Here is a 24,855-nt window from a genome sequence, read left to right on the forward strand (position 1 = left end):
GGTAATTGTGAAATGTGCAGGTATGAACATAGAGACACATGAATTAGTCTGGTAGTTTGTTTCTATTCTTTTGGGTAGATACCCAGAAGTGGTATTGCTGGATCATATGGTAGGTTTGTTCCTATTCTTCTGAGGACCCTTCATGTTGTTTTCCAAAGTGGTACTAATTTGCAATCCCACCAACAATGTATTAGAGTTCCCACTTCTCCACATCCTCGTCAGTATTTGTTGTTGTCTGTATTTTTAATGCTTGCCATTCTAGCTGGAGTTAGGTGATATCTCAGGGTAGTTTTGACTTATGTCTCTCTGATTGCTAATGATGTTGAACATTTTATACATTTATTGGCCATTTGAATTTCTTCTTTTGTGAAGTGTCTATTTAGTTCACTTGCCAGTTTTTAATTGGGTTATTTGTTTTCTTAATGGTGAGGGTTTTTTTTAGTTCTCTGTATATTCTAGATATTAGTCCTCTATTGGAGGAATAGTTCTCAAAATTTTTCTCCCATTCTGTCAGCTCTCTGTTGAGGTTCCTGTTATTTTTTTTATTTTTATTTTTTTGCTGCACAAAAGTTCTTCAGTTTAATGCAATCCCAAATATTGATCCTCCTTTTAATTTCTTGTGCCTTTAGGGGTTGTTGAGAAAATTTTATCTGTACCTAAGTGTTGAAGTGTTAGACCTATGCCCTCTTCATTATGCTAAGTGAGATTAGTCAGTCACAAAAAGTAAAAATTCAGATACTCTCTCTAATATGCGAAAGCTAGGGAAAAAATGGATCATAGGAGGAACTCTAGATGAAGAAGGAAAAACTTAGATGAGCAAATAACTGAGGGAGGTAGGAGGGGGGAAAGGGAACCCCCCTAATGCACATGATGTATATTTGTCAACATACCAAAGTCAATCACAAAGCCCAATATGAGAAGGAGAGAGAGGAGAAGGAACGAGAAGGGACTTGGAGAAAGGCTAAATGAGTGATGTGTGCATGTATGCTGCTAATATTAGCAGACTGACTTTCAGTGAATACAAATTCATAGTATATCATAACCAGGTTGGCTATATCTTGGGGATGTAAACAAGGTTTAACATTAAAAATTCTATCAAAAAAGCCTTGTTTCCCAGTTCTGCATGGAAGTTACCACTCTCACCTACAAAGTGAAAAGCTGAGCAGACTGAAAAAAAACAACTCTTCTTGGGTCTGTAAGAGAGAGGTGAGAATACAGGGAAAACGGATGCCTCCAAGACTGTAGAGACAGACTGAGTCACAGCTTACAGGACAGAGACAGGAGTGGGACATCCGTGGGAATGTGCCAGGGTGGGGAAATCTGAAGGGTAATGGACGAGTTGGTAGAGGCTCAGTACAGAGTTCAAAATTCCAGAGGGACCCAGTCATGGGGTAAGCACATGCTTGTTAGTTACATCTCCAGGAGCTCTATTAGGTTCTCATAGTAAATATCACAGAAAAATAATATCATACTTCCATCAGGGTAAGGGGAAAAGAATCATTTGAAATGTGCCAAAGAGCTCTGTTCTTCACCAGAAGTGTCCTTAGGAGAAACTAGTTAGCTAGCACCTAGCTTGGTGGGATCTAATCAGAGCCTAATTGACCTGGAGGAAGAGGAATACCTAACTGCAGCCCATGCTAGCTATCCTGCCCACCTATGGCGGTAGAAAAGACTGAGGAGTATTTTCAAAGTTCACAGTCCAGTGGCCAGGCCCACTAGCAGACTGAGACCTAATCACAGGCCTGAAGAATGATTTTCCCCCCTTCTATGAATTACCACCACATTACTAAAGGTCTATTTACAGCAATTTCTGGGTTTGATGATATATCCATGGAAATCTCCAAAATTTAAAATCAGAGAGAAAAGTCTAAAATCAAATAAACAAACAACAGTGCTATTCACCACCTGCAAAAGGGATAATGCAAATTAATGAAATTGAATAGCAGAAAATAGAGCAAAAAGAACAGAAACATTGAAAGAATAATGACCGAGAATTTCTGAACCAAATTAATGTCAGATATTAAATCATAGACATAGGAATATCAGAGCATATTATCCTTTTCTGTATAACTGAAATTAATGGCAATATTACATACAGGAGAAGGGAGAGAAGAATTAGGATTATTTTGTTATCATACCTGTGAAGTGGTATAGAGTCATATCTATATATGAATATAGATATGAATATCTGAATGTAGATATACCAATGTCCACTCTTAGACCACATGGAATTAAACTGGAAATCAATAACAGAAGATCACTGAATAATTTCCAAACACATGGAAACTAAGCAGCACACTTATAAGTAATACATAGTCTGTTAAGAAATCTAACAAAAATTTAAATATTTTAAACTAAATGAAAATGAAAACAACTGATTAAAATTTATGGAGCACAGCCCAAGCAGAGCATGTAGAGAAATCTGTAGCACTGGACAAATATGTTAGAAAAGCAACTAAAAAATCAATCATATATGTGTCTATCTTAAAAATCTAGAAAAAATGACAAAGTAAGCAGAACAGAATAATAATTTATACAGAAATTATTAAAATTAAAAATAGAAATCAATAGAGAAGAATCAATTAAATCAAAAGTTTGTTCTTTAAAAATTAATAAAATCAGTAGGTCTCTAACCAGAAGATGAAGAAAAAAAGAGCAGACACAGATTAATACCAAAAATAAAAGAGGGGTATTACTACCGGACTTTGTGGATATTGAAAGGATGATAAAGGAATACTATAATCAGCTCTTTGTCCACAAATTTGATAACCTAGATGTAGTGGACTAATTCTTTGTAAATCATAATCTGTCAAAAGTCAAAGAAGAAATAAGCAGTCCAAATACACCTACCTATTTAAATTGAATCAATAATTAATAATCTTTCAAAAGAGAAAACACCAGATTTAGACATGTTTACTGGAGAATTCCAGCCAACATTTAAGAAAGAAATTGTACCATTATCTACATTGTCTTTCAGAAGATAAAGCAGAGAAAGTACTCCTTAACTCCTTTGACAAGGCCAGCTTTTCCCTAATATAAAAAGGAGACAAAGACATTACAAGAAAAGAATATTGCAGATAAAGATCAATGACAAACATAGATGTAAAACTACAACAAAATATTAGCAAATTGAATCCAATATGTAAAAAGAATTATATGTAATCTATCACAACAAGCTAAAAGAAAAATGACATGATCATATCAATAAATACAGAAAATGTAAACTAGGAAAAGAGGGAACTTCCTTGATTTTATAAAGAATATCTACAAAATAGCCTACAGCAAGTGTCATACCTAACAGTGGACAACTAGAAGCTTTTTTTTTTTTTACTAAAATGAGAGACAATCCAAGTATGTCCCTTCTCACCAATCCTTGACAATATCATACTAGAAGTCCTAGTTAATGGAATAAGAGATAAATGTAAGGTATAGAGAGTGAGAAGGAAGAAATAAATACTTATTGGTTCACACATGGCATAGTTATCCATGTAGAAAATCTGAAAGAATGAACAAAATTTCCTGAAACTATAAACACTTAGAGTGAATTTATAAAATATAAAGTTAATATATAAAAGTCAGTTGCTTTTCTATATACCAAATTAACAAATGAAATTTAAAATGAACAACAATATACCATTTATTTGTATTAGCACTCTTCAAAGTGAAACATTTAGGTTCAAATATAACAAGATTGTGCATAATCTACGTGAGGAAAACTATAAGAGTCTGATGAAAGATATCAAAGAAAGACTAATTAAATGAAGATATTTCATATTTATGAATTAAAGACTCAGTGACTTTAGGATTTTATTTCTTTCCAGATTGATATATAGATTCAATGCAATTCCAATGAAAATTTCAGTATCTACATATTGTATTATTTTGAGTTATTGGTGAATACTGACAAACTGATTCTATAGTTTAGATGGGGAAGCAAGAACCCAGATTGGCCACCACGATACTGAAAGAGAGAAAAGTTGGGTAACTTTCACTGCCTGATGCCAATGTACCCTACAAAACTACAGTAATGCCGGGCGTGGTGGCACACACTTGTAATCCCCGCACTTGGGAGGCTGAGACAGGAGGATCGAACAGGTTCAAAGCCAGCCTCAGCTACTTAGTGAGGCTCTCAACAACTTTGTGAGACCCTCTTTCCAAATAAATATAAAATAGGTCTGGGAGTTTAGCTCGGAGGTAGAAAGCCTCTGGGTTCCATCCCCAGTATCACCAAAAAAAAAAAAAAAAAAAAAAAAAAAAAAAAAAAAAAAAAAAAAAAAAAAACTACAGTAATGAAGACAGTGTGACATTGGTGAAGGAATACACAAATAAATAATCAATAGAAAGGCTTAAATTTCCTAGAAATAAATCTGCATAGAGTCAACTTATCTTTGATAAAGAAGCAAAGGTAATAGTAAAACAAAGATACTCTATTCAACAAATGATGCTGCATACCCATATACAAAAAAACAGAAAGAAGGAAGGAAGAAAGAAAGAAAAGAAAGGCCTAGACACACACTGTACACCCTTCACAAAAATTAACTTAAAGTGTATCATGGATATAAATGTAAGATTCAAAGCTATAAAATTTCTAAAAAAATAACGTAGAATAAATAGATGACCATGATTATGGCAGTGACTTTTTAGATACATATCAAAGGCCATGATCTATGAAAAAATAATTGATAAGCTATATTTTGTTGACATTAAACTTCTGGGAAGAAGATGTCAAGAGAAGAATATAAGACACAGTCTAGGAGAAAATGCTCTTTTTAAAAGACATCTGAGAAAGGATTATTGTTCGATGAACTATCAAACCATAAAACGATATGGAGAAATCTTAAGTGAATATTACTAAGTAAAAGCCAATCTGGAAAGGCTATATACTGTATTATTTCAACTATCAGATTTTGTAAAAAGCAAAAAATTAAAAACAATGAAAAAGAAAAAATTAGAGGTTGACAAGGTTTAGGACATGGGAAAAGAATGAGCAAACAATACTTTAGGGTGGCAAAATTCTTAGTATAATATTTAACGATGGATATATAAGATTATACATTTGTTTAAATCTAAGGAATATACAATATTAAGAAAGAATAATGCTGGCCATGGTGGTGCATGCTTATAATCCCAGTACTTGAGAGGCTGAGAGGAGAGGACCCCATGTTTTTAGCCAGCCTCAGCTACTTAGTGAGGCCCTCTACAACTCAGTGAGACCCTGTTTCAAAATAAAAAATAAAAATAAAAATAGGGCTGCAGGTGTAGCTCGGAAGTAGAATGCCCCTGAGTTCCATCCAGTATTAAAAAAAAAAAAAGAATCCCAATGTAAAGCCCAATGTAAAGTATGGACTCTGAGTGATTCTGATGGTTATCACAGGTGTACTTTATAGTGAGTATGCCACTCTGCTGGGCCATGTGGACAATGGGGAAGATCGTGCATGTGTGGAAGCAAGAAGTGTATTAAAAAATCTCTACCGTTCCTCTTAATTTCACTCACTACTCTAAAAAGATAAAATCTTAAAGTGTTTTAATCTATTAAAATAAACTATCACTTTAAAAGAGTAAAATAAAACATTAATTGCCTCAATAATTATAGAGAAAAATATTAATACAGTTCTGCATTCAGTTATGCAAAAGTCTCTTAGCAAAGTGGAAAGACAAATAAATTTTATTAATCCAATAAAAGATGCCTAACAAAATTTAGAATAAATACTGTGCATAATTATTAAACATTAAAGAGTATTCTCTTAGAAATCAGTAATAGCTGTGCATGCTGATGCACGTTTGTTATCACAGCATTTGGGAGGCCAAGACAGGGGGATCGCAGTTTGTGGACAGCCTCAGGTACTTAGTGAGGCCCTTTGCAACTCAATGAGACCCTGTTTCAAAATAAAGAATAAAAAAATAGGGCTGGGGGTGTAGCTCAGAGGTAAATGCCCCTGGGTCCCATCCCCAGTACTGCAAAAAAAAAAAAAAGTAGTAATATATGCACTTTTATTCAATAGTTTATTGGAGGTCCTACCAAATGAAGTAAGATTCAAATAAACTTAAATGACAGATTTAGCCAAGTATAGTGTTTCACTCCTGCAATCCCACTACTTGGAAGCCTGAGGTAGGAGGATTGCAGGTTCAAGCCAATGCATTGTTAACTTAGCAAGACCCTATTCCAAAATAAAAACAGTATAGTGGGGTGGGGATGTAGTTAAGTGAGAAAAACATTTGTCTAGCATCTGTAAGGCCCTGGGTTTGATTTGTAGCAACCTCTAAAAACAAAGAAATAAAAATTTAGAAAAGGGCTAGGGGTGTATCTCAGAGGTAGAACATTCCTGAACCCAGTGCTCCCTGAAACAAAGACACACTGAAAAATAAGTGAAAAAACCTACTACATGATACGGTTAATGCTATATAAATTTAAAAGGTAGCAACGAGTATTAGAATTAAGTAGATAGTTTTTAATAGGGTTGTATGATATAAGTATATTCATTTTAAAAAGTCACTGTAGCCAATCATGGTGGCACATGCCTGTAATTCCAGTACTTGGAGGCTGGGACAGGAGAATTTAATGTTCAAGGACAGCCTCGGAACTTCAGCAAGACCTTCAAAACCTAGAGAGATCCTGTTTCCAAGTTAAAAATAAAAGACTGGAGTGTAGCTCAGTGGTAGAATACCCCTGCGTTCAGTCTCCAGTACAAAACAAAAACAACATCCCAACACTCAGTGTGTTGCATTGTTGATAAATACAAATACAAATGCCATTGACAAGAGCAGCAACTAAGCCTAGTCTAACAAAAATGTGTAAGGGCTTTATTGAGAAAACGATAAAAATTACAAGAAGATATTTAAAAGACCGAAATTAATAGTGTCTCTCATTCTCTCTTTTTCCTGGCTACAGAGCTAGATAACATATCTCAGTCTTTTTCCCAAGTAGCTGTGACTATGTATGTAGTATAGTTCTAGTTAGTAAGATGTTGCAAAAGTAATTTGCACGACTAACAGACCCAGCCCATAAAAATTTCCCGCAGCGGATTTCTGTGCACTATTTCTGGCTCTGTCGCCAACAAACGCTACTGATTTGAAATTGGCAGAGCCCTAAGATGGAAAAAGGCTGCATCCTTCCTGAATCATTGTGTGGAGGAGGTCCGTTTGCTGCTCAGGAAATTAAAAAAATACCATTATGTGTGAAAGAAGTAAATCAGAGTTTAAACGTTTATACGTTCTTGAATATATATGTCACAGTAGCTAGCATTATTTATCCTAACTCAGAAAGATCCACTAAGTTTAAAAACAGGCAGACTCGGCAACCTAACAATGTCAATATTCCGAGTTGATCAATAGATTCAATATACTTCCAGTGGAAATCCTAGCAGAGGTCTTGAAGAAGCTTAGAAATCCAATTGTAAAATTAGTGTAGTAAAACTAAGGGCCATGAATAGCCAGGACATTTCTGAAAACAAAGTAAACAGGATGGAGAGAAATTGCTCACTTGGACGCAGGAACTAATTATAATGTTATAGGTCAAACTAATTAGTAATGGAGGAAATTCAAGATTAAACTACAGTGACTTTATACTCACAGATGGTGAAAAGTAATTTTTTCTTATTACATGATGGTGAAGACGTAGGGAAATCGGAATCTTTATACACTTCTGCTGAAGAAGGTGGAAATATAGTATAATCCCTTTAGAAAATACATTGGTAATACTTGGGAGAGTTGAAGATACTGCATCTTTGACCAATTTGCTTTCTTATGCATACCTACTAGCAAACATGAAAAGTGATGTCAATAGAAGAATTTTACAGTGGTATACAAATGGAAATAACACAAATATTCATCAATAGCAGAATGGAAAGAATATTCCAAAGTATTAATTAAATGGTGTTATATCAGTAAAAATAAACGGAATTTGGGATGGATTAAATTCCTAAATACATTCTTGAATTGAAGAAAAGGTAATCTGTCAAAAATAGATCTATCTAAAGTTTAAAGAGTTGTGAGCTGGGCATGGTGGCGCATGCTTGTAATCCCAGCATTCCGAAGGCTGAGACTGGAGGACCGCAGTTCATGGACAGCCTCAGCTACTTAGCAAGGCCCTTTGCAACTCAGTGGGGCCCTGTTTTAAAAATAAAAAGACTAAAAACTAGGACTGGGGGTGTAGCTCGGAGGCACAGTGTCCCTGGGTTCCATCCCCAGTACTGCAAAAAAAACTTTGTATTATCTTTAGGATTATTAAAATTAGAAATGGATGCAATCAAATGATAAATGCAAATATGGTGACCTCTTAGCAATGGGCATGGAGATTGTTTGGAGGACGGTATTGGCTTCCATGTTAGCTCTCTTCTGGTTCTTAACTAGTGGTAATACAGGGGTGTTTTTATTCTTGTGCTTTGTAACTTGTATATATGCCACATTATTTTAATTGTATCAAGTATTTCTTAACTTGGAAAATAAAGATACTCATCTGCTTTAACCATATTTTGTTGAAGATCATTTTAAGCTGTATTTATGTGATAGTTGAGCTTTTTTTAATTGATGTGCTTAACATAAGCTACTGTTTCTCTCTTAAATAACTTCTACTTCCTCATAAACTTACCTGCAATGAGAAGGTTCCATTTTTTAAAATTTTTTTTTTTGGTGCGGGGGAAGGTATTGGGGATTGAACCCAGAGGTATTCTACCTTGGAACTACACCCTTAGCCCTATTTTTATTCTTTATTTTGAAACAAGGTCTCACTAAATTGCAGAGGGGCCTAAGTACTTGAGGCTGGCTGTGAACCTGTGATCCTTCTGTTTCAGCCTCCCAAGTATTGAGATTACAAGTATAATCAGCCCAGCCACCAAGCCCAGCTTAGAAGGTTCCCTTTTGAAGCTGGTTCAAGCCTCAGTTTCTCCAAGTACCTGTGACCTTTATAGACCTCAGTGTATTGAAATTGATGTTAACAGTTATCTCTTCTTTTTTTCCCCCCCACTAAACCCAAGTTAAAAATCTGCCATAATTAAAAATACTGTAGGTAACAAAATGAATAGATATGATGTCTTTTCTCAAGGAGCCAGATTTATTCTCATCCAATTGGACAGTGCTGCCACCAGGGATGTAATTTTGGAAGATGAACAGTGTTGCAGGATTTTACTTATGGGGGGACGAATTGATTCTGTAATTGGAGGAAGGCTTTGAGGAGATGGTGGCATGGCTTGAGCCTCAAAGGCCTTTTCCAGTTCATCCTTGAGCATGTAGGTCTTACTTCATCTTGCCCACCTTCCACTAAAGACTCCTTCAGCTGAATCACCACACCCCACTAAAGAGTAGACACTGTTAGGAAAGGCCCATCCACCAATACCCGAGCCAGTCACACACTTGCGTTCATTCCATGGAGGCCACCTTTTGTTGCCTGTTTAACGGATAGACATGAGTATCAGAAGGACATTGAACCAACTTTGGTCATTGGCAGACAGAATAAACAGATTCCATTTTACCCTTGTCTAGACTTGGGTAGAGAAAGTGCCCTAAAATGCCACATAAATATTTTTCTGGAATGTCATGCCTCCATGAATCATCTGGCTTAATTAGACTGGTAATTCTGTGTCCATATTTATGTGACTGAGAGAACCAATATCTGACAAATTTACTGACCCAGGCAGAAACTTCTGAGAAAAAAGCTCATGCTTACCAGATACTGGCTCCTGTAAGCCACAATGCTAATTTTTCTGTTACTGAATAATGCAATCATGGCTACAGATTTGGAAGTATCTTAAAATTTTCTCTTTTATTAAAATATTTTCAGGCTTAATGTTTTTAAGCTTTAACTTAATGCAGGTCATCTTTAAAAATGGCAATTTAATAGAGACAAAGAAAAAAAATTGTGTACAACTTTTCCAGAGAGCCCTCTTGAAAGTTTTGTTTAGATACTAGAATTTGAGAAAATAAAAAAAAAAGTGGGCTGTTCTATTTTCTTGTATTCTAGAATGATCTCTTTAAGACTTAAATCAAGCCATGCTCTCATACCTCTTTCTCTTAATCCTATAATAATTTATTTTATTTTATTTTATTTTATTTGAGGGTCTGGGTATGGAACCCAGGGGCATTTGGCCTCCAAGCTATACCCCCTGCCCTATTTTTTATTCTTTATTTCATACCAGGGTCTTGCTAAGTTGCAGAGGACCTCACTAAGTAGCTGAGGCTGTCCCCTAACCGCCATCCCGAATGCTGGGATTACAAGCGCGCGCCACCACGCCTGGCTTCTACAATATTTTTTAGAAGAAACATTAAAAGTTCTTTTTGTGGTTTAGAAATCCACTCCAGAATGTTCCCTCACTTTCTGAGTTTCTTCTCCCATACTATGGCCCAGCCACACTGGCCTTTTTGCCTGACCTTGAACTTGCCATGAATGCTTCCCACTCAGGGCTTCTGTGCCAGCTCTTCCTCCTGGCAGAGTCACTCTTGCTTGGACATTGGCAGAGCTTTCTCTTCTTTCACTCATATTTCCACTCAAATCTGCTCTGGCACTCTCTCTTTAGGGTGGCTTTTCCTGGTTACCTTATTTCAAGTCCAATTTGTGTTGTTCTTGGTACCTAGTTTTGCTCTGTTTCTTCATAACAGATGTCACTATTTGACATTCTGTTATCATTCTGATATTTATTCCTATGCTTGTTACTCTTTTTTTCAAGGTAAGTTCCGCCAGGCCTGTAGCTTGGTATACTGGTGCTTTATATATAATGGTGTTCAATAAATCTTCATTAAGTGAAGAAATGGAAGAACTTACCTTTTTATTGCCTAGAGGGGCTTGGGATCAAGAAAAGACTAAGGATTTATGTGGTAGTCAGAGTGGTATGAGACAAAAGTAGCTTGAGTTTCATGGAAAATATACAGACCTTGACATAGAGTCTGTGGGGTCTTCTCCATTAGGCACATGTTTTTAGAAAAATCTGAGTGTCGGTTTCCTTTAGCCAAATGGGTAAGACCATAGTTGATAGGATTAAAGAAGATGCAGAAACTGGTGTGATTTTATAAATCTTACCTTTTTTTTTTTTTTTTTGCAGTACTAGGGATGGAAACCAGGGACATTCTATCTCAGAGCTACACCCACCCACCCTGCCAGCCCTATTTTTTTATTCTTTATTTTGGAAACAGAGTCTCACTAACTTGCAGAAGGCCTCACTAAGTAGCTGAGGCTGTCCACAAACCACGATCCTCCTGTCTCAGCCTCCCAATTGCTGGGATTATAAGCATGAGCTACCATACTCAACTCTAAATCTTACAATTTTAGTATAATTAATGCCATCTCCTTGGGCCAATATACAGATTTTATAAGAGCAAAACCAGCAATACAAATTAAAATATGCCACTTCTAGATCAAGAACAACTCTCTTAAGTAGCTTATGAACCTCCATTCATTTTTAAAAATAAAGTTGAATGTAGTTTAAAAACTGAGTTGAGAGACTGTTATGAACCAGCAAAATATAATATTCCTGCATATTAGTGCTTTTAAATGCAGCTATAAGCATTGTTTTCTCTTTTCTTAAATTTCAGTCCTTATAAAATTAGCTAGGATTTTCATATTGGTCTTTCTCTGAGGGGTAAGTGGATGTTCTAATCTCAGCTGGTTGCAAATTTTAATTTTGTCATATTCCCAGTCATCTCTTATGAGTCTTTATGAGTCATTCTGTGTAGTTGAAAGAAAACAGTAAAAACCTATTTTGAATTAGGCTAGTTATATTCCCTTTCTCTCTTAAGGAAATTATTGTCATTGTGAGATAAGTACTAAAATGTATCAGCAAAAGTGTAAATTTCTGCCAGGCATGGTGGAACATGTTTGTAATCCCAATCCTTGAGAGGCTGAGACAGGAGGATTGCAGGTTCAAGGCCAGCTTCAGCAACTTGGTAAAGTCCTCTGCAACTTAGTGAGACTGTGTTTCAAAATAAAAAATAAAATAGGGCTGGGAGTGTAGCTCAGAGGTAGAATGTTCCTGGGTTCAGTCCCCAGTACCACTCAAAAAAGACAAAGTTCTAAGAGATTTGTTTAAGGTAAAATAATCATGTCAAATATTAATATTTGAATAAGTAAATGGAGGCTGGAGTTTATAGCTCACAAACTCATATGTTTTCAGATGAGGGCTTATTTTGATATGTTAACTTTGTTTATTCTACTTTTTAGCCAAGATGATTGCCATCGTATTGGGATGGTTCGTGTGTAATGAAGCCATTAAAATGTGCATGTTGAAGCCCAGAAACAATTTGCGTGCCTGTTTACTTGAGGGAGGTGGATGGTGGTTTGCTTAAAATAATATCTGTGTATATTAGAGATGAAAAGTATGTGCTAAATGTCCCTGTGCAAGGAAACCAACTGTTTGTTTTGCAGGGCAGGGTTTCAGTCATATACACTGCCTCAATTCAATGAGGGGCCTTCTGCAGCTCCAACTTTCTTTCCTGTCTATTCTGTGCACAAAGTTCTTTGCGTAGAGGCTCAGACAAGTGGGAAAGCCTGTTCTGAAAAGGCAGAGGAGGATAGCATGTGCCAATTCTTTACCCTGGCAATGTTCTTAATCCTTAGTCAGGGACAACCTCAGAGATTACTTCCCAATGACATTTTCTCCAACTTTGTCTCCCTGATGATCCAGAAGTATATGCTTTTTGGCCTAGTGAGTTTATACTTCAATCTAATATATATGACAGGATATACTGACATATGTGCATGTTTAAGTTTTCCCAACACCCTCAGTGTCATATCTCTTTATCTGTGTACCTAGCACAAAGCCTGAATTAGAGTGGGTGTTGAATGTATATTTTCAAAATTAGTGGGTTAATGAAGGCACTGTCCATCACCCACTTTCCTGAGGGAGACTGAAAGTATGCAGAGCTCAGGCAAAGTTGGGATGGGATGATGCTGGCTTTGCTTTGGACTGCCAGAATGTGTAAGAGGCAGACATTGTGCTAACGGATTTCAAGGACTGTCCCGAGTTTTCAACCCTTCTGCAACTAGGTTTACATCTGATCCTGCAAAGGAATATGTGAGTGTGTATGTGTGTGTTATGAAAGAAAGGATGGAAGAGTTGAAAGGACAGGAATGTTGAAAGATTCAGGAAGTTTATGGAAGATTTAAAGAGAAACATGTTTTATGATCTCTAAAATTTTCTCTGACATTCTCTTTCAGGTTGACTTTGGATTTGCTAAGAAAATAGGTTCTGGACAGAAAACATGGACATTCTGTGGGACTCCAGAGTATGTAGCTCCTGAGGTCATTCTCAACAAAGGACATGATTTCAGTGTGGATTTCTGGTCCCTGGGAATTCTAGTGTATGAGCTCCTAACTGGCAAGTAAGTGTGTAACTGCAAGTTTTGTTCAGCCCCTTCTTTAGAGATGCGCACTAATGATAAAAAAAAAAAATAGTGCCACCGGGGAATTTAACATTATTATTATTATTTTTTTGCGGGTCTGGGGATAGAACCCAGGGGCCTTCAACCTCCAAGCTACACCCCTGCCCTATTTTTTTTAAATTTTGAAACAGGTTCTCATTAAGTTGCAGAGGGTCTCACTGAGTAGCTGAGGCTGTCCGTGAACTACGATCCTCCCGTCTCAGCCTCCCAAATGCTGGGCTTACAAGTGTGCACCGCCAGGTCCGGCCGGATTTAACATTATAGAAATGCTTTATGTTAAGTATGTTGCCTTTGCCCTTTACAGTTTATAATACAGTGTTTATAATACAGTGACTTTGCAAGTTGACCGCATGGAGAAAAGACTCAGAAAGCTAAAGTATAGGAGTATAAAACTGCTATGGTTCACCTAACATAGCAAGGTCCATTATTATGGATAGAATATTACGTTTGTGAAGGTTTCACTAATCCAGCACAATAATAAAAGAAGGAATGAACGTTGAGCTATGTTATTATTTTTCTTTTTTTCCCAAATGAGTAAAGTTATTTTCCTAGTTCAACTAAATTCATTGACCAGTCAAACTAAACTTAGGCATGATCTTTCAATATATCATTAGTCAAACTGCTAAGAGAAAGCCATATTTATGGATTTAAATTATAATTCTCTTGTCAGCTTCTTTCTGGAGGTGTTAATTAGCAGAGACAAGGTACAGCAGGGGTTTTCCAAGTTAAAATTGAATTGTCATTCCCAATGAGATTAAAATACTATTAATGAATCTGAGGTCCCAAATGCTTAACACCCATATGTATGCACACATACATGAACACACACACACACACACACACACACATGTGCACAAAAATATATGTAATTTACCTCATACTTCACAATTTGCAAAGTACATATATAAGTATTACTTGGTTAGTATTCATAAACTCATTATGAAAGATAAAGCAGGAATTTTTAAAATTATTTTATGGTTTAATTTATATTAAAATTATTTTATGATTTTAGTTTTTACTTTACAAAACCAGATGGAAAAGCTATCTGCTCACTGAAGATCAGTAAAGAATCCCAAGTCTTCTAGCTCTGAACGTGATGTACTTTCTGCTATATGTGTAGATGTACACGTGTATGTTTATAATATAACACATGGATACACAGGGTTCAAGTCAGTTTTCTTTCAAGTTTTCTACTTCCTTTCCTCATTAACTGATTTGATCATCTTTATACTTTTTAGCCAAATATACTCAGCTTTAATTTCAGAGAGGATTTACATAGGGAATGGTTTAAGAAATACTGCAATAGGCCCAGTGATGGGGATATAAATCTCAACATATATTTTATAAGAAGAATCTCTCTCACTCTGTATCCCCCCCATCTCCTCTCTCTGGGCAGAGGATCAAGTTCAGAGCTTCATGCATGCTAGATCACTAGTCTACCACGAGCACCTTCACCCCGGCCTTCTTAAACTTTTTACACTACAAACTTCACTGTGGCTACATTCTACATTGGTGTCCATATGAACTGGGCATAGAGGGATGAAAGTTCATTTTATATTATCCTGTAACTATTTTCAAACATTCATTACTGAGCTGGGTGTGGTAGTGTATGCTTGTCATCCCAGTACTTGGGAGGCTGAGGATCATAGGTTTATGGGCAGCCTCAGTTACTTAGTGAGGTCCTCTGCAACTTAGTGAGACCCTGTTTCAAAATAAAGAAGAATGAAAATAGGGATGGATATGTAGCTCTGAGGTAAGAATGTCCCCTGGGTTCCATCCCCAGTACTGCAAAAAAGAAAAAAAATATATTGCTTAAGATACTGAAGGAAACAAGAGAAAAATTTCAGGTAATTATTCAGAGAGAAAACTTATTTAAGGTTTTGGCAAGAAGGAATATGTTTCTTCATATTAGAAATCTCAGCCAAATTTCTGAAAAATAGCTGATGGTTCTTATAGATAACTGGAGAATATACATTTCAGACTTATCAGCTAGAATAAATTATTACAAGGAGTAGGGATATAGTTGGAGGGGGAAAATTTCAACAATGTGGCATTGCTAAGGTCATATTAAGCTATCATGAAGAACTGGATAAATTGTGTTTTGCAAACATTTTCAGGGTAGGGAAGGAGTCAAGTTAATTTTAAATGTTCTGAATTTAGGAGGTAAATAAAATTGGAAAACAAAACAAAAAAAATAAAAGCAAAAAACAACCCTCAAAACACTAAAAATCAAGATAAAATAATATAGCTGTAAACATATGGACTTACTTTCATATTTAGGTACATATGTATGTATATATATATATATCATACCAATGAATTTGTTTCCTAATTTTCTAAGTGACACAGATTATTTAAAAATGGGTCCACAACCTTTGTTTCAGGGTCATTATTGCCAAGGGTGAGAACTCTCAGGATCAAAAGTTCTCAGGCATGGCTGAGATACAGCAGAGTAGTTAATATTGTCTTTAATTTTCAAAAATTAAATGGCATGGTAGAATAAATATGAAGGTGTTTTTAAAAGCAAAATGTGGTATGAAATAAAATGTTATACAAAATCAGTCATAAATTCTCCGTTCTTTTTCACTCAGTAATACTTTCCTCAAAATTTTCTCTTCGCATGGCTTCTAGGGACTTGCTTTATTCTCCTTATCCAGACTATATTGCTAGAATCTTCTCATCTTCTTGATGTCTCAACATTGGACCACTTCAGTCCTCAACCTCTTTTTGCTCTACCATGCCTGGGGTGACATCACCAAGTACCATGACTATAAATATTATCTGATGACTCAAAATCATACTTTTACCCCCAACTTATTCTCTGAATTCTAGATTCATGAATCCAACTGCCTTCTTAACATCTCCATGTAGATGTTCACAATGTAACCCTTTATTTCCTTCCCCACAACCTGCTGTCTACCCTTACTCTGTTAGTCAGCTTTCCATGACTGTAACAAAATACTTGGAATAAACAACTCATGTGAGGAAGAAAGGTATTAGCTTGCTCATGTTTTTAGAGGTTTCAGTCCAGGGCCACTTGACCCAGTTGCTTTTGGCCTGTGGTAGCACCAAAGCACCACAGGCCACTACATGGTGAGAGCATGTAGGCAAGATCTGTGGTGGCCAGGAAGCAGAGAGAGGAAGAGATAGACATTCCAGTGTCTTCTTCCAGGATACAACCACAATGATTTCACTTCCTTCCACAAGGCCCCACCTCCCAAAGGTTCTTCTCCCTCCTAATTATACTGTAAGCTGGAAACTAAGCCTTTACCATAGCTTTTGGGGGGATATTCCAGTTTCAAACTATAGCACCCCTCATCACCCCAGTACTTCTCTTAGTGGTGGTAATTTCACTTTATAGGTATCATTCCTGAATCCTTTCTTTCTTTGCTTTTTTTTTCTCCCACATACCACAGTTACATGAGCAAATCCTGTTTGCTTAACCATCTGTCTTAGCTCAGGCTGCTATAAGAAAATAACATAAGCTGGTGGCTTAAACCACAAACATGTATTTCTTACTTTTGAGGAGTTTGGAAGTCCCAGATCAGGGTTGGAATGGTTCTGTTCCAGTAGACTCTCTTTCTAGGTGCATATTCCTCTTTCTCATCTTATCCTCATGTGGTAGTAAAGTTAGCCAGCATTCTCACCTCTTCCTAGAAGGACACTGATCCCATTCCTGAGGGCTCCACTTTCATGACTTAATGACCATACATGAGCCCCAGCTCCAAATATCCGCATCATGAGAAGGGTTTTGACCTAGGAATTCTGGAGGAAGACACAGTAAGTCCATCTCAAGGTCTAGAATGATTCAGAATTCAACCCTGTCTTCGACGTTCAGCACTACTGCTCTAGGCCAGGCTGCTGGGCCTTCATCCTGATCACAGTTTATTCTCTTCATTGAAAAAATCTGACTGGCTGCTCTAAATTAAATCGCTGACTCAGAATCTTTTCCCACTAGATCTAGATGATATTGCCGTCATCTCTTACACCTTTCTGCAGCTTACTCACCCCACCAGCTACGTGGCCCACCTCACATTTCCAGAACGCCCATACCCACTCCTAACGCAGTCTGCTTTTCCTGTCTCAGAGCCTTCTGCCCACAATAGTAGTGTGGCTCATCCACCTCCTCCCTCCACTGGCACCTCTGCTCCACTCTCATCTCTCTTGTCACTGTCTCCCCTCCTTTAGTTTTCTTCTTAGTGAGTATCACCAGCTGAAAAATCACCTGTGTGTGTGTGTGTGTGTGTGTGTGTGTGTGTGTGTGTGTGTGGCTTAAGTGATAGGAAATTAATGAAATGATTTTCAAACATATATCCAAAATCTGTTATAAAGCAACTACTAAGAGAGGGAGAAGGAGAGAGAGGGAGGGAAGAGGGAGAGGGAAAGTGAAGGACAAAGAGAAGAAAGAAAGAAAGAATGGAGGAAGGAAGAGAGGAAGGTCAAAAGGAAGAGAGAAAGAAGCCTCAGAATTTGGTCTTAGCATGTCCTATTTTGTATTTTACCCCAGCCCACCCTTTTCTGGGATTGATCAAATGATGACCTACAATTTGATTCTCAAAGGAATTGAAAAAATGGATTTCCCCAGAAAAATAACAAGAAGACCTGAGGATTTGATTCGGAGGCTGTGCAGGTGAGAATGGCCACTAGTAGCCCCTAATTTTGGAGAAAGTGTGGAGGCTTCTAGGTTCTGAATCTATACATTTTAAAATTAAGTATGGAGAGAAATGGGGAGGCAAGGGGGGCACCAAGTGCTGTGTGCATGACTTACATTGTGATGTGAGACTGTAATACACCCATAAAAGCACAAAATACGTTCCCATAGAAACAAAAATAATTAGGTATATGCTTCCTTTTGTTCATTTCTGTGCCACTAAATCAAATTTAAACAAAGTTATTTTCTGTTTTGCAGTCTAATTTAGGAGTTTGAGTTTTCTCCATGTTACAGAATTACAGTATCCACTTACAAGAGATCTAAATTTTACAGATTATCTTTGGGAATTATCTTTAACTGTTATAGGGCAAAACAAAACTACAAACCTTAGGTTAAAACCAGAGTGGCTAATTTACAGTCTTATTATTTTGAAAGGAAAGGAGTGGTGGTGATAGGGTTACTGTCTGTCCTATTTTAATCTTCAGTGTTTAAAAGGTACTCTTCTGGTCTTACTTTAAATTCCCCCAGATTTCTACTTAATACTAAAAATCATCTGTCAAAGAAAAGACTTCCAGGTTTTGGGGATAAGTTCCAGTTTTCTGCTGCTTTTTTTTTTTTTCTTTTCTTTTTCTTACACTTGAACTTTTTTTTCAAAGCATTAAAATGTTGTAAATTTAGAACATGAAACTTAGCTGTGGTTTGCCAGCAAGAATTCCTGCATGCTTCTAAGAAGATTCTAGCTCAGATGTGCATGATTCTCTAAAGCTTTCTCTGTTTTCCTCAGCAGAGTTGGCAAGATAGTACTTATTACACATTTATTCATGCTCATTTAAAGAACTGATACAAATATATTCTAAACTCTTATCCAACTATGTGTGCTCCGGAGGAGGGGGGCATTTCCTTTTTATCTGTCTAGACTCAGATGTCTGAGCTACTGTAGAAGTTCAATGGATGTTACTGGATGAATGAATTAATAATTAACAAAGTCACTCAAATATAATTATTATAAACTTTCTGTTAAAATTATTATTTCAGGCAAAATCCAACAGAAAGGCTGGGAAATCTCAAGAATGGAATCAATGACATCAAGAAACACAGGTACATAGTTATTTCTTTATTTTTAAATTTTATTTTATTTGAAGGGGATATTGGGCTAGAACCCTGGGCATTCTACCTTCAAGCTACACTCTCAGCCCCTTTTGTTTTTTATCAAAACAGTGTCGTCCTGAGTTGGTGAGAGTCTCACTAAATTGCCATGACTACCCTCAAACCTTTGATCCTCCTGTCACAGCTTCCCGAGTACTGGGATTATAGATCCCAGTCACCGCACCCAGTTATAGCTATTTCTTTGCCCAGAAAAATGTGCAAATTTATAGAATAATGTAATAATCTTAGCAGGTTCTCTCAGTAGGCTATAAGATTCCCTATATAGATGTTCAGTTTTTCTCTTTGGCTCTTTGGGTACTCCCCCCACTTCTTTTTTTAGATGCAGTTAACCATCAACTACCTTAAGTTGATTTTTTAAATACTGAAATGGGTAAAATTATAAAACACTTAAAATCACACATCAAGTCAGAGAAATTTAGCTTTTTTATTCCCTTACCTTTAGTATTATCTTTATTAGCAACTTGGATGCTATTGGGAAGTTATATTTTAATTTTGGCATTGAATTTTTAAATTAAGTAGGATATAATTATGGTTGACAATATTCAGAAAACTGGGTCAGCTAAATCTACTATTAAATGGCACTGACTTAAGATTTTTTACTTCATGCCTGTATAAAAGTAATGCACATTCAGCAGAATCCATGTGTTGAATTTTGAATTCCGGTGCTTTTGGGACGGAGATACACGTGAGAACATTTTTCAGTGATTTGGAGCAGTGGTAACCAGGCACAGGTCCCAGTCAGCTGCCTAATCACAAGGGCAGGCGACCAGGGCTCTCCAGTGGGGTGTGCTGGTAAGCTGCACTATTGAGCAGATGAGGTATATTCTAATTTAGGGTATTTTTAATGTACAATGAGTTTATCAGTACATGACTTTGTTATAAGCCATTTGTATTTTATTTTAATTAATAGGATATATTTAATTGATAATTTAAGTATACTTTTTAATAAATATGATATATTTATCTTAAATATAATTTTACTTTGAATATTTCTTCAAATTCTGAAGTCTCATGTTTTATTTTACCCTTTTGGGTAAAGTATATTGATTTACATAGTACCTTAAATGATGAGTTATCCTTATGCATTACCTAATATGCCCCTTTCTAGTTTTACAAATTTCTAAATATTGTCTACAGAATTATTAATTCTCCATAGGTAATTTTCTTTTTTTCCTTTTTCTTTATATGGATCATATTGAAAATGATATACATTCAAATTGTGCTTGTTGCCCAACGATGAGTGTCCAGGGTGACCATGCTACATTCATACTTTTATACATATTCAAATGTAGCTCCTCCATTAATCAACCTCACCCTTCTTCCTCTGCTATCCTTCTGTTCTAGCTTAAAACATCCTCTCCAATCTGATTGAATATTCAAATATAGCACTTCAGTCCTTCAAGATTTTTATTTATTAAGTCAGTGCCAGGCTAAGTCCTGTAATCTTTGCAATGTTTTTATTTTGCTTACAATTTACAGATAGAAAATGTCACTTATAAAATTCATTCATAGTATTGAAAATAAATTTGAGAATTTCATTATGGAAAACCTTTGAATACACTGATGTGCTTACTCTTAGAAATGCAAACTCTGTGAATTTGGGGGGTGGGTAGGCTGGGGAACTGCTGGGTATTAAACCCAGGGCCTTGTGCATGCTAAGCACATACAGTACTCTACCACTGAGCTACATCCCAGCCTTCTATAGATATTTTCACTGAGGAGTTTGGCGCACATCAACACAGTGTGAAAATAGAGATGTGATGGCCAAACGCTACTCATTTTCCTTAATAACAGCAGTGCAGCTTTAAAAAATAAAAAAGCCCCAAGTGACCAGCCCTGCTCTATGCATTCATGAACTTACTTGAAATAAAACCATATATTCAACATTGTAAAGTCATATCAAACTCTCCCTTAAGGGAGTATTAGAAAGGAGGGGAAAGAGAGAAAAGAGGAGAGAAGAAAAATTAAGGCCGACACATCTGTGGATTTTCTAGACATCAAAATGCATGTAGTATTTCACTGTTCTTTGTCATCCTTTGGATTGCCTTCAATTGTGAAGCTCATTATTTGTCTCAGATTCCAATTTATCTTCTCCCTGCACTACATGTGGTTATCACTGTTTCTTTTCTCATTATAAATGACACATAAACACACCGTTCACATTGAGGGAACAAGTGTTCCATCAATTAAAGTGATTCTTCCAATATATTTTCCCCCTTTCTCTCATTAAAGAGTCTCCATGTTTTGCTCTGGGGTAGGTGGGAAACAGACATGAGATAATTGTTAACAGGCTTAAGCGTTATCTTTTACTTACTTACCCGAGGCTCATTTAAATGTAGCTGTCAAGTTGTGATTGGTTGTGCATGTAAATTGATGGTAAAGCATTTCCTCACCTCGGCATGGTAATAAAGACTTTTAAATTTCTTTCCCTGTAGATTAATTTGCCTATTCTTAATAGGCAGGATTAACTTTGCAGTGTATAGCTAGCTGTAGAGTACAGTGTGTAGAGTAGAGTTGACTAATAAGATATACCACATTTACACAGTACTTTCTGGTGAGTATGGAGAACTCAAAACTGTTATTTCATTCTTTTTGTTTGTTTGTTTGTTTTTCATGGTACATTTAAAGCTATAAAGCTTAGGAGAAACAAAGAACAAAAATAGATCTCTGTCTCTTTCTCCAAATAAATGTTTTTAGACCTTCCACAAGTCTCCCAGGTATAGCTCTTCTACCAATTTTTTGTTTTGTTTTAGACATTTAAAAAAATCCAGAGTTTGACATTAGATTTTTAGTCTCTTCTTTAAAGTAAATTTTTAACTTTTTTTTCTTAAGAGACCTATTTGCTTTAACTTTTTACTTAAAATAAACCAGTTAAATGTATCATATTATAACATGGATTTGACTGTTTTGTGTTGTAACCTTTTCTAAAAACCATTACAGAGCTCCTCTCCCCTGTTTACAAGTTAACTTAGAAACTAGACATCCATCATTTATCCCAAAATTTATTTCGAAAGAAGACCAATAGACTTGTACGGCACAGTTAGATTTTTCCTGATAGTAAGGAAATATTTGTTTCAAGTGTTTTCACATTACTTTTACTTTCAAACTTCTACAATCCTTCTAAAAGCAATTTCTGTGCTGTTGATGCTAACATTTCTTTGGTGAATGTGGGTACAAGTGCATAGAGACTCTTGTCTTACTTAAAATGTGGTTAATATTAAAAGGCCAAGTATTAAGTGAATGGCCACTCATGTTAAGTAAATACTGCCATAAGTCAAATTGTAAGAAGTACTCTGTAAGAAATCCAGTCCCTTTAAGTGACTAGAATAAAGGTAATGATTTTTATTAATATTTGTGGAGTACCTTCTGGACAAGAGTATTGTAAAACATGTTAAAAATATTCTTGCCATATTTAGTGGCAAAAAAGAATCCCTTGAGCTGTGTAAACTGTATACATAGAAATACCTAAAGATGGAGCCTCAGTCTGTTTGAAGAAGCGATGGGTGGATCAAGAAGCAAGCTTCTGTGGTTTCTCAGTGTATGCAGAGGAGGGAGATAAAACAGCTGGGGTTACAGCCCGGCTCTCACTTTGACTAAAGTGGGGCTTTGGTTTAGGAATGGCATCTGACCTGGAATGTGCTGGATGGAGCCTGCCTGCCCTCTCTGTTTTTAGTTCATTCTCTATTGCTAAACTTAGACTTGGATTAGGAAAACCAGTCAAGGACTGATCCAAACCCACTCTGGGGTAAAAAGAGACTGAGAAAAGTGAAGGAGCATAGCTTCCTCTATGTCCAATAGAAGAAGGTGACCATCTCTCCCTGCCTCCAGTCTCTACTCCTCCACCATCACCACAGGCCCTTCTGGACCCCGTGGCCATAACATACATAGCCAGAATTACCTTTTGACTGAATTGCATCAAGATCTCCTCAAAACTTTGCAATGGCTCCCCCCCCCCACACACACACACTCTCCAATCCTTTCCTGTGCCCTAAAACATACTTCTATGAACTGGCCTCCAGCTGTTTCTCAAATACATTTTTTTTCCTTCAGTTTTCTCTGTATTCACCACAGTTCAGCCCATTCCTATCACTCCATCTTGAAGGCCCTCACCACAGACATTCCTGTGGCTCCCCCCTTCTCTTCATTCTGGCTCTAATTCAAATAATGCTTCTTTAAATATCACCCTAGCTAAGAGCAGCCCTTCCTATATCCCCAGTCCAGCCATCACCTGCCACTGTATTCTCTTTTACCTTTATAGAACTTATTAGATCTACAATTAATTTAATAATTTGTATGACTTGTTTTCATCTATCCCCTCTCATCAACATATAAAGATCTTAAAAGTAGGGTCTTTGTCTTTTTTGATGTTGACTTTCCATAAATATTTCCTGGCTGTCTAGATTAACCTCAATGTTCCAATAGAAGAGATTGGTGGATATAGAATATTATTTCATGTTCTAAGATCCTGAGAGATAGAGCAGATTGTGTTTAAAAGAAATGAGACCCTCATGTTAAATTTCTGATCCACCAAGCTAGATATATATGCTAAAGACCAGAGCAGTGATACAGAAGCAGTAAGTAGAACTCTTGTCCATCAGCTTAATCTCGTATTCTCACAGATCACTGTTAAACACTTTCTTATCTTAGAACTGTGGAGAGCCATATCACCAGGACCATTACCCCCACACCAGTGTGATATTATAATATATAATTGTTATAATATATAGTGTATGACGGTGTTTCCTTGCAGTTGTTTAGTCATTCAACAAATGAATGACTAAACTAGGGGCTCTTATTGAGCCCCTATTCTGTGTCAAGCACTGCCCCCAAGTGTTCAGGGCTAAAAAGGAATGATGAAAATAGAAGAAATAAATAAATAGACAAAAATTCCTGCCTTTGTGAAGCTGCTATTCTAGTGGAGGAGACAGAAAATAAGATAACTAAGTCAAGTAGTACATGAGATAGCAATGAACACTAAGGAGAGTCTTGGGTCGCATTAAGTGCCCACTGAGGCCAGTGGGCACAGGTTTAATGTGAGACCACATGGCCACCATAGCCATGGGCAGCTGTACTGCTGCAGGCAGCTAGCAAGAACCACGTAGATAGACAGACACCCGGCCCTGCTCATGGTTTATCAGGCAAGCAATATTCCACTCTTCTTTTCTCATTTTTCAGGTGGTTAAATGGTTTTAACTGGGAGGGCCTAAAAGCACGGAGTCTCCCGTCACCTTTACGAAGAGAGGTATGGTATTTACTATATTACTTTCTTGATTTTTTTCCTAGGTATTTGGTTTGTAAACAGATTTTAAGGATGACTGTGTGTGTGTATGTGTGTGCGCGTGCGTGCGCTCGCGCACATATACACACATGCACATCATAAAGTTAAGGTGATTTTTTAACAGTTTCTTAAAGTTAAGCAACACTATCACAGTCATTGTGATTATAGGAACTATATAATGTTGCCTATATGAGGAACATTAACTCACCTCTCAGGAACCAACTACCTGTCAATGGCTTCTAAATCCTAGGCAACAAATGAAATATAATTTATTTAATAATTGCCTTTAGAATTTATAATTTATGTCATCTAACACAGGATGCTATTAAATATAATTATAAAAAATCCAGAAGAAACATTTGCGCCATCACAGAAATTTCTGTTGTCACAGAAA

General features: G+C 36.5%; 1 protein-coding gene across 2 annotated transcripts in view; it reads left to right on the forward strand.

Annotated features, from left to right (window-relative positions):
* The window catches only part of PRKG2 (protein kinase cGMP-dependent 2), a gene marked incomplete at both ends in the record, with an annotated part of 95,912 nt that overhangs the window by 68,665 nt on the left and 2,392 nt on the right, over positions 1–24,855 (forward strand). For both annotated transcript variants that reach the window (XM_080697452.1, XM_080697453.1), the window contains 4 exons: positions 13,142–13,305; positions 17,873–17,995; positions 19,052–19,114; positions 24,359–24,425. In XM_080697452.1, coding sequence (XP_080553578.1) covers positions 13,142–13,305; positions 17,873–17,995; positions 19,052–19,114; positions 24,359–24,425 — 417 coding nt within the window. The remainder of the gene's footprint in view (positions 1–13,141; positions 13,306–17,872; positions 17,996–19,051; positions 19,115–24,358; positions 24,426–24,855) is intronic.

The sequence above is a fragment of the Muscardinus avellanarius genome (genome assembly GCF_963383645.1).
Source record: "Muscardinus avellanarius genome assembly, chromosome: 6".
NCBI classification, from domain to species: Eukaryota; Metazoa; Chordata; class Mammalia; order Rodentia; family Gliridae; genus Muscardinus; species Muscardinus avellanarius.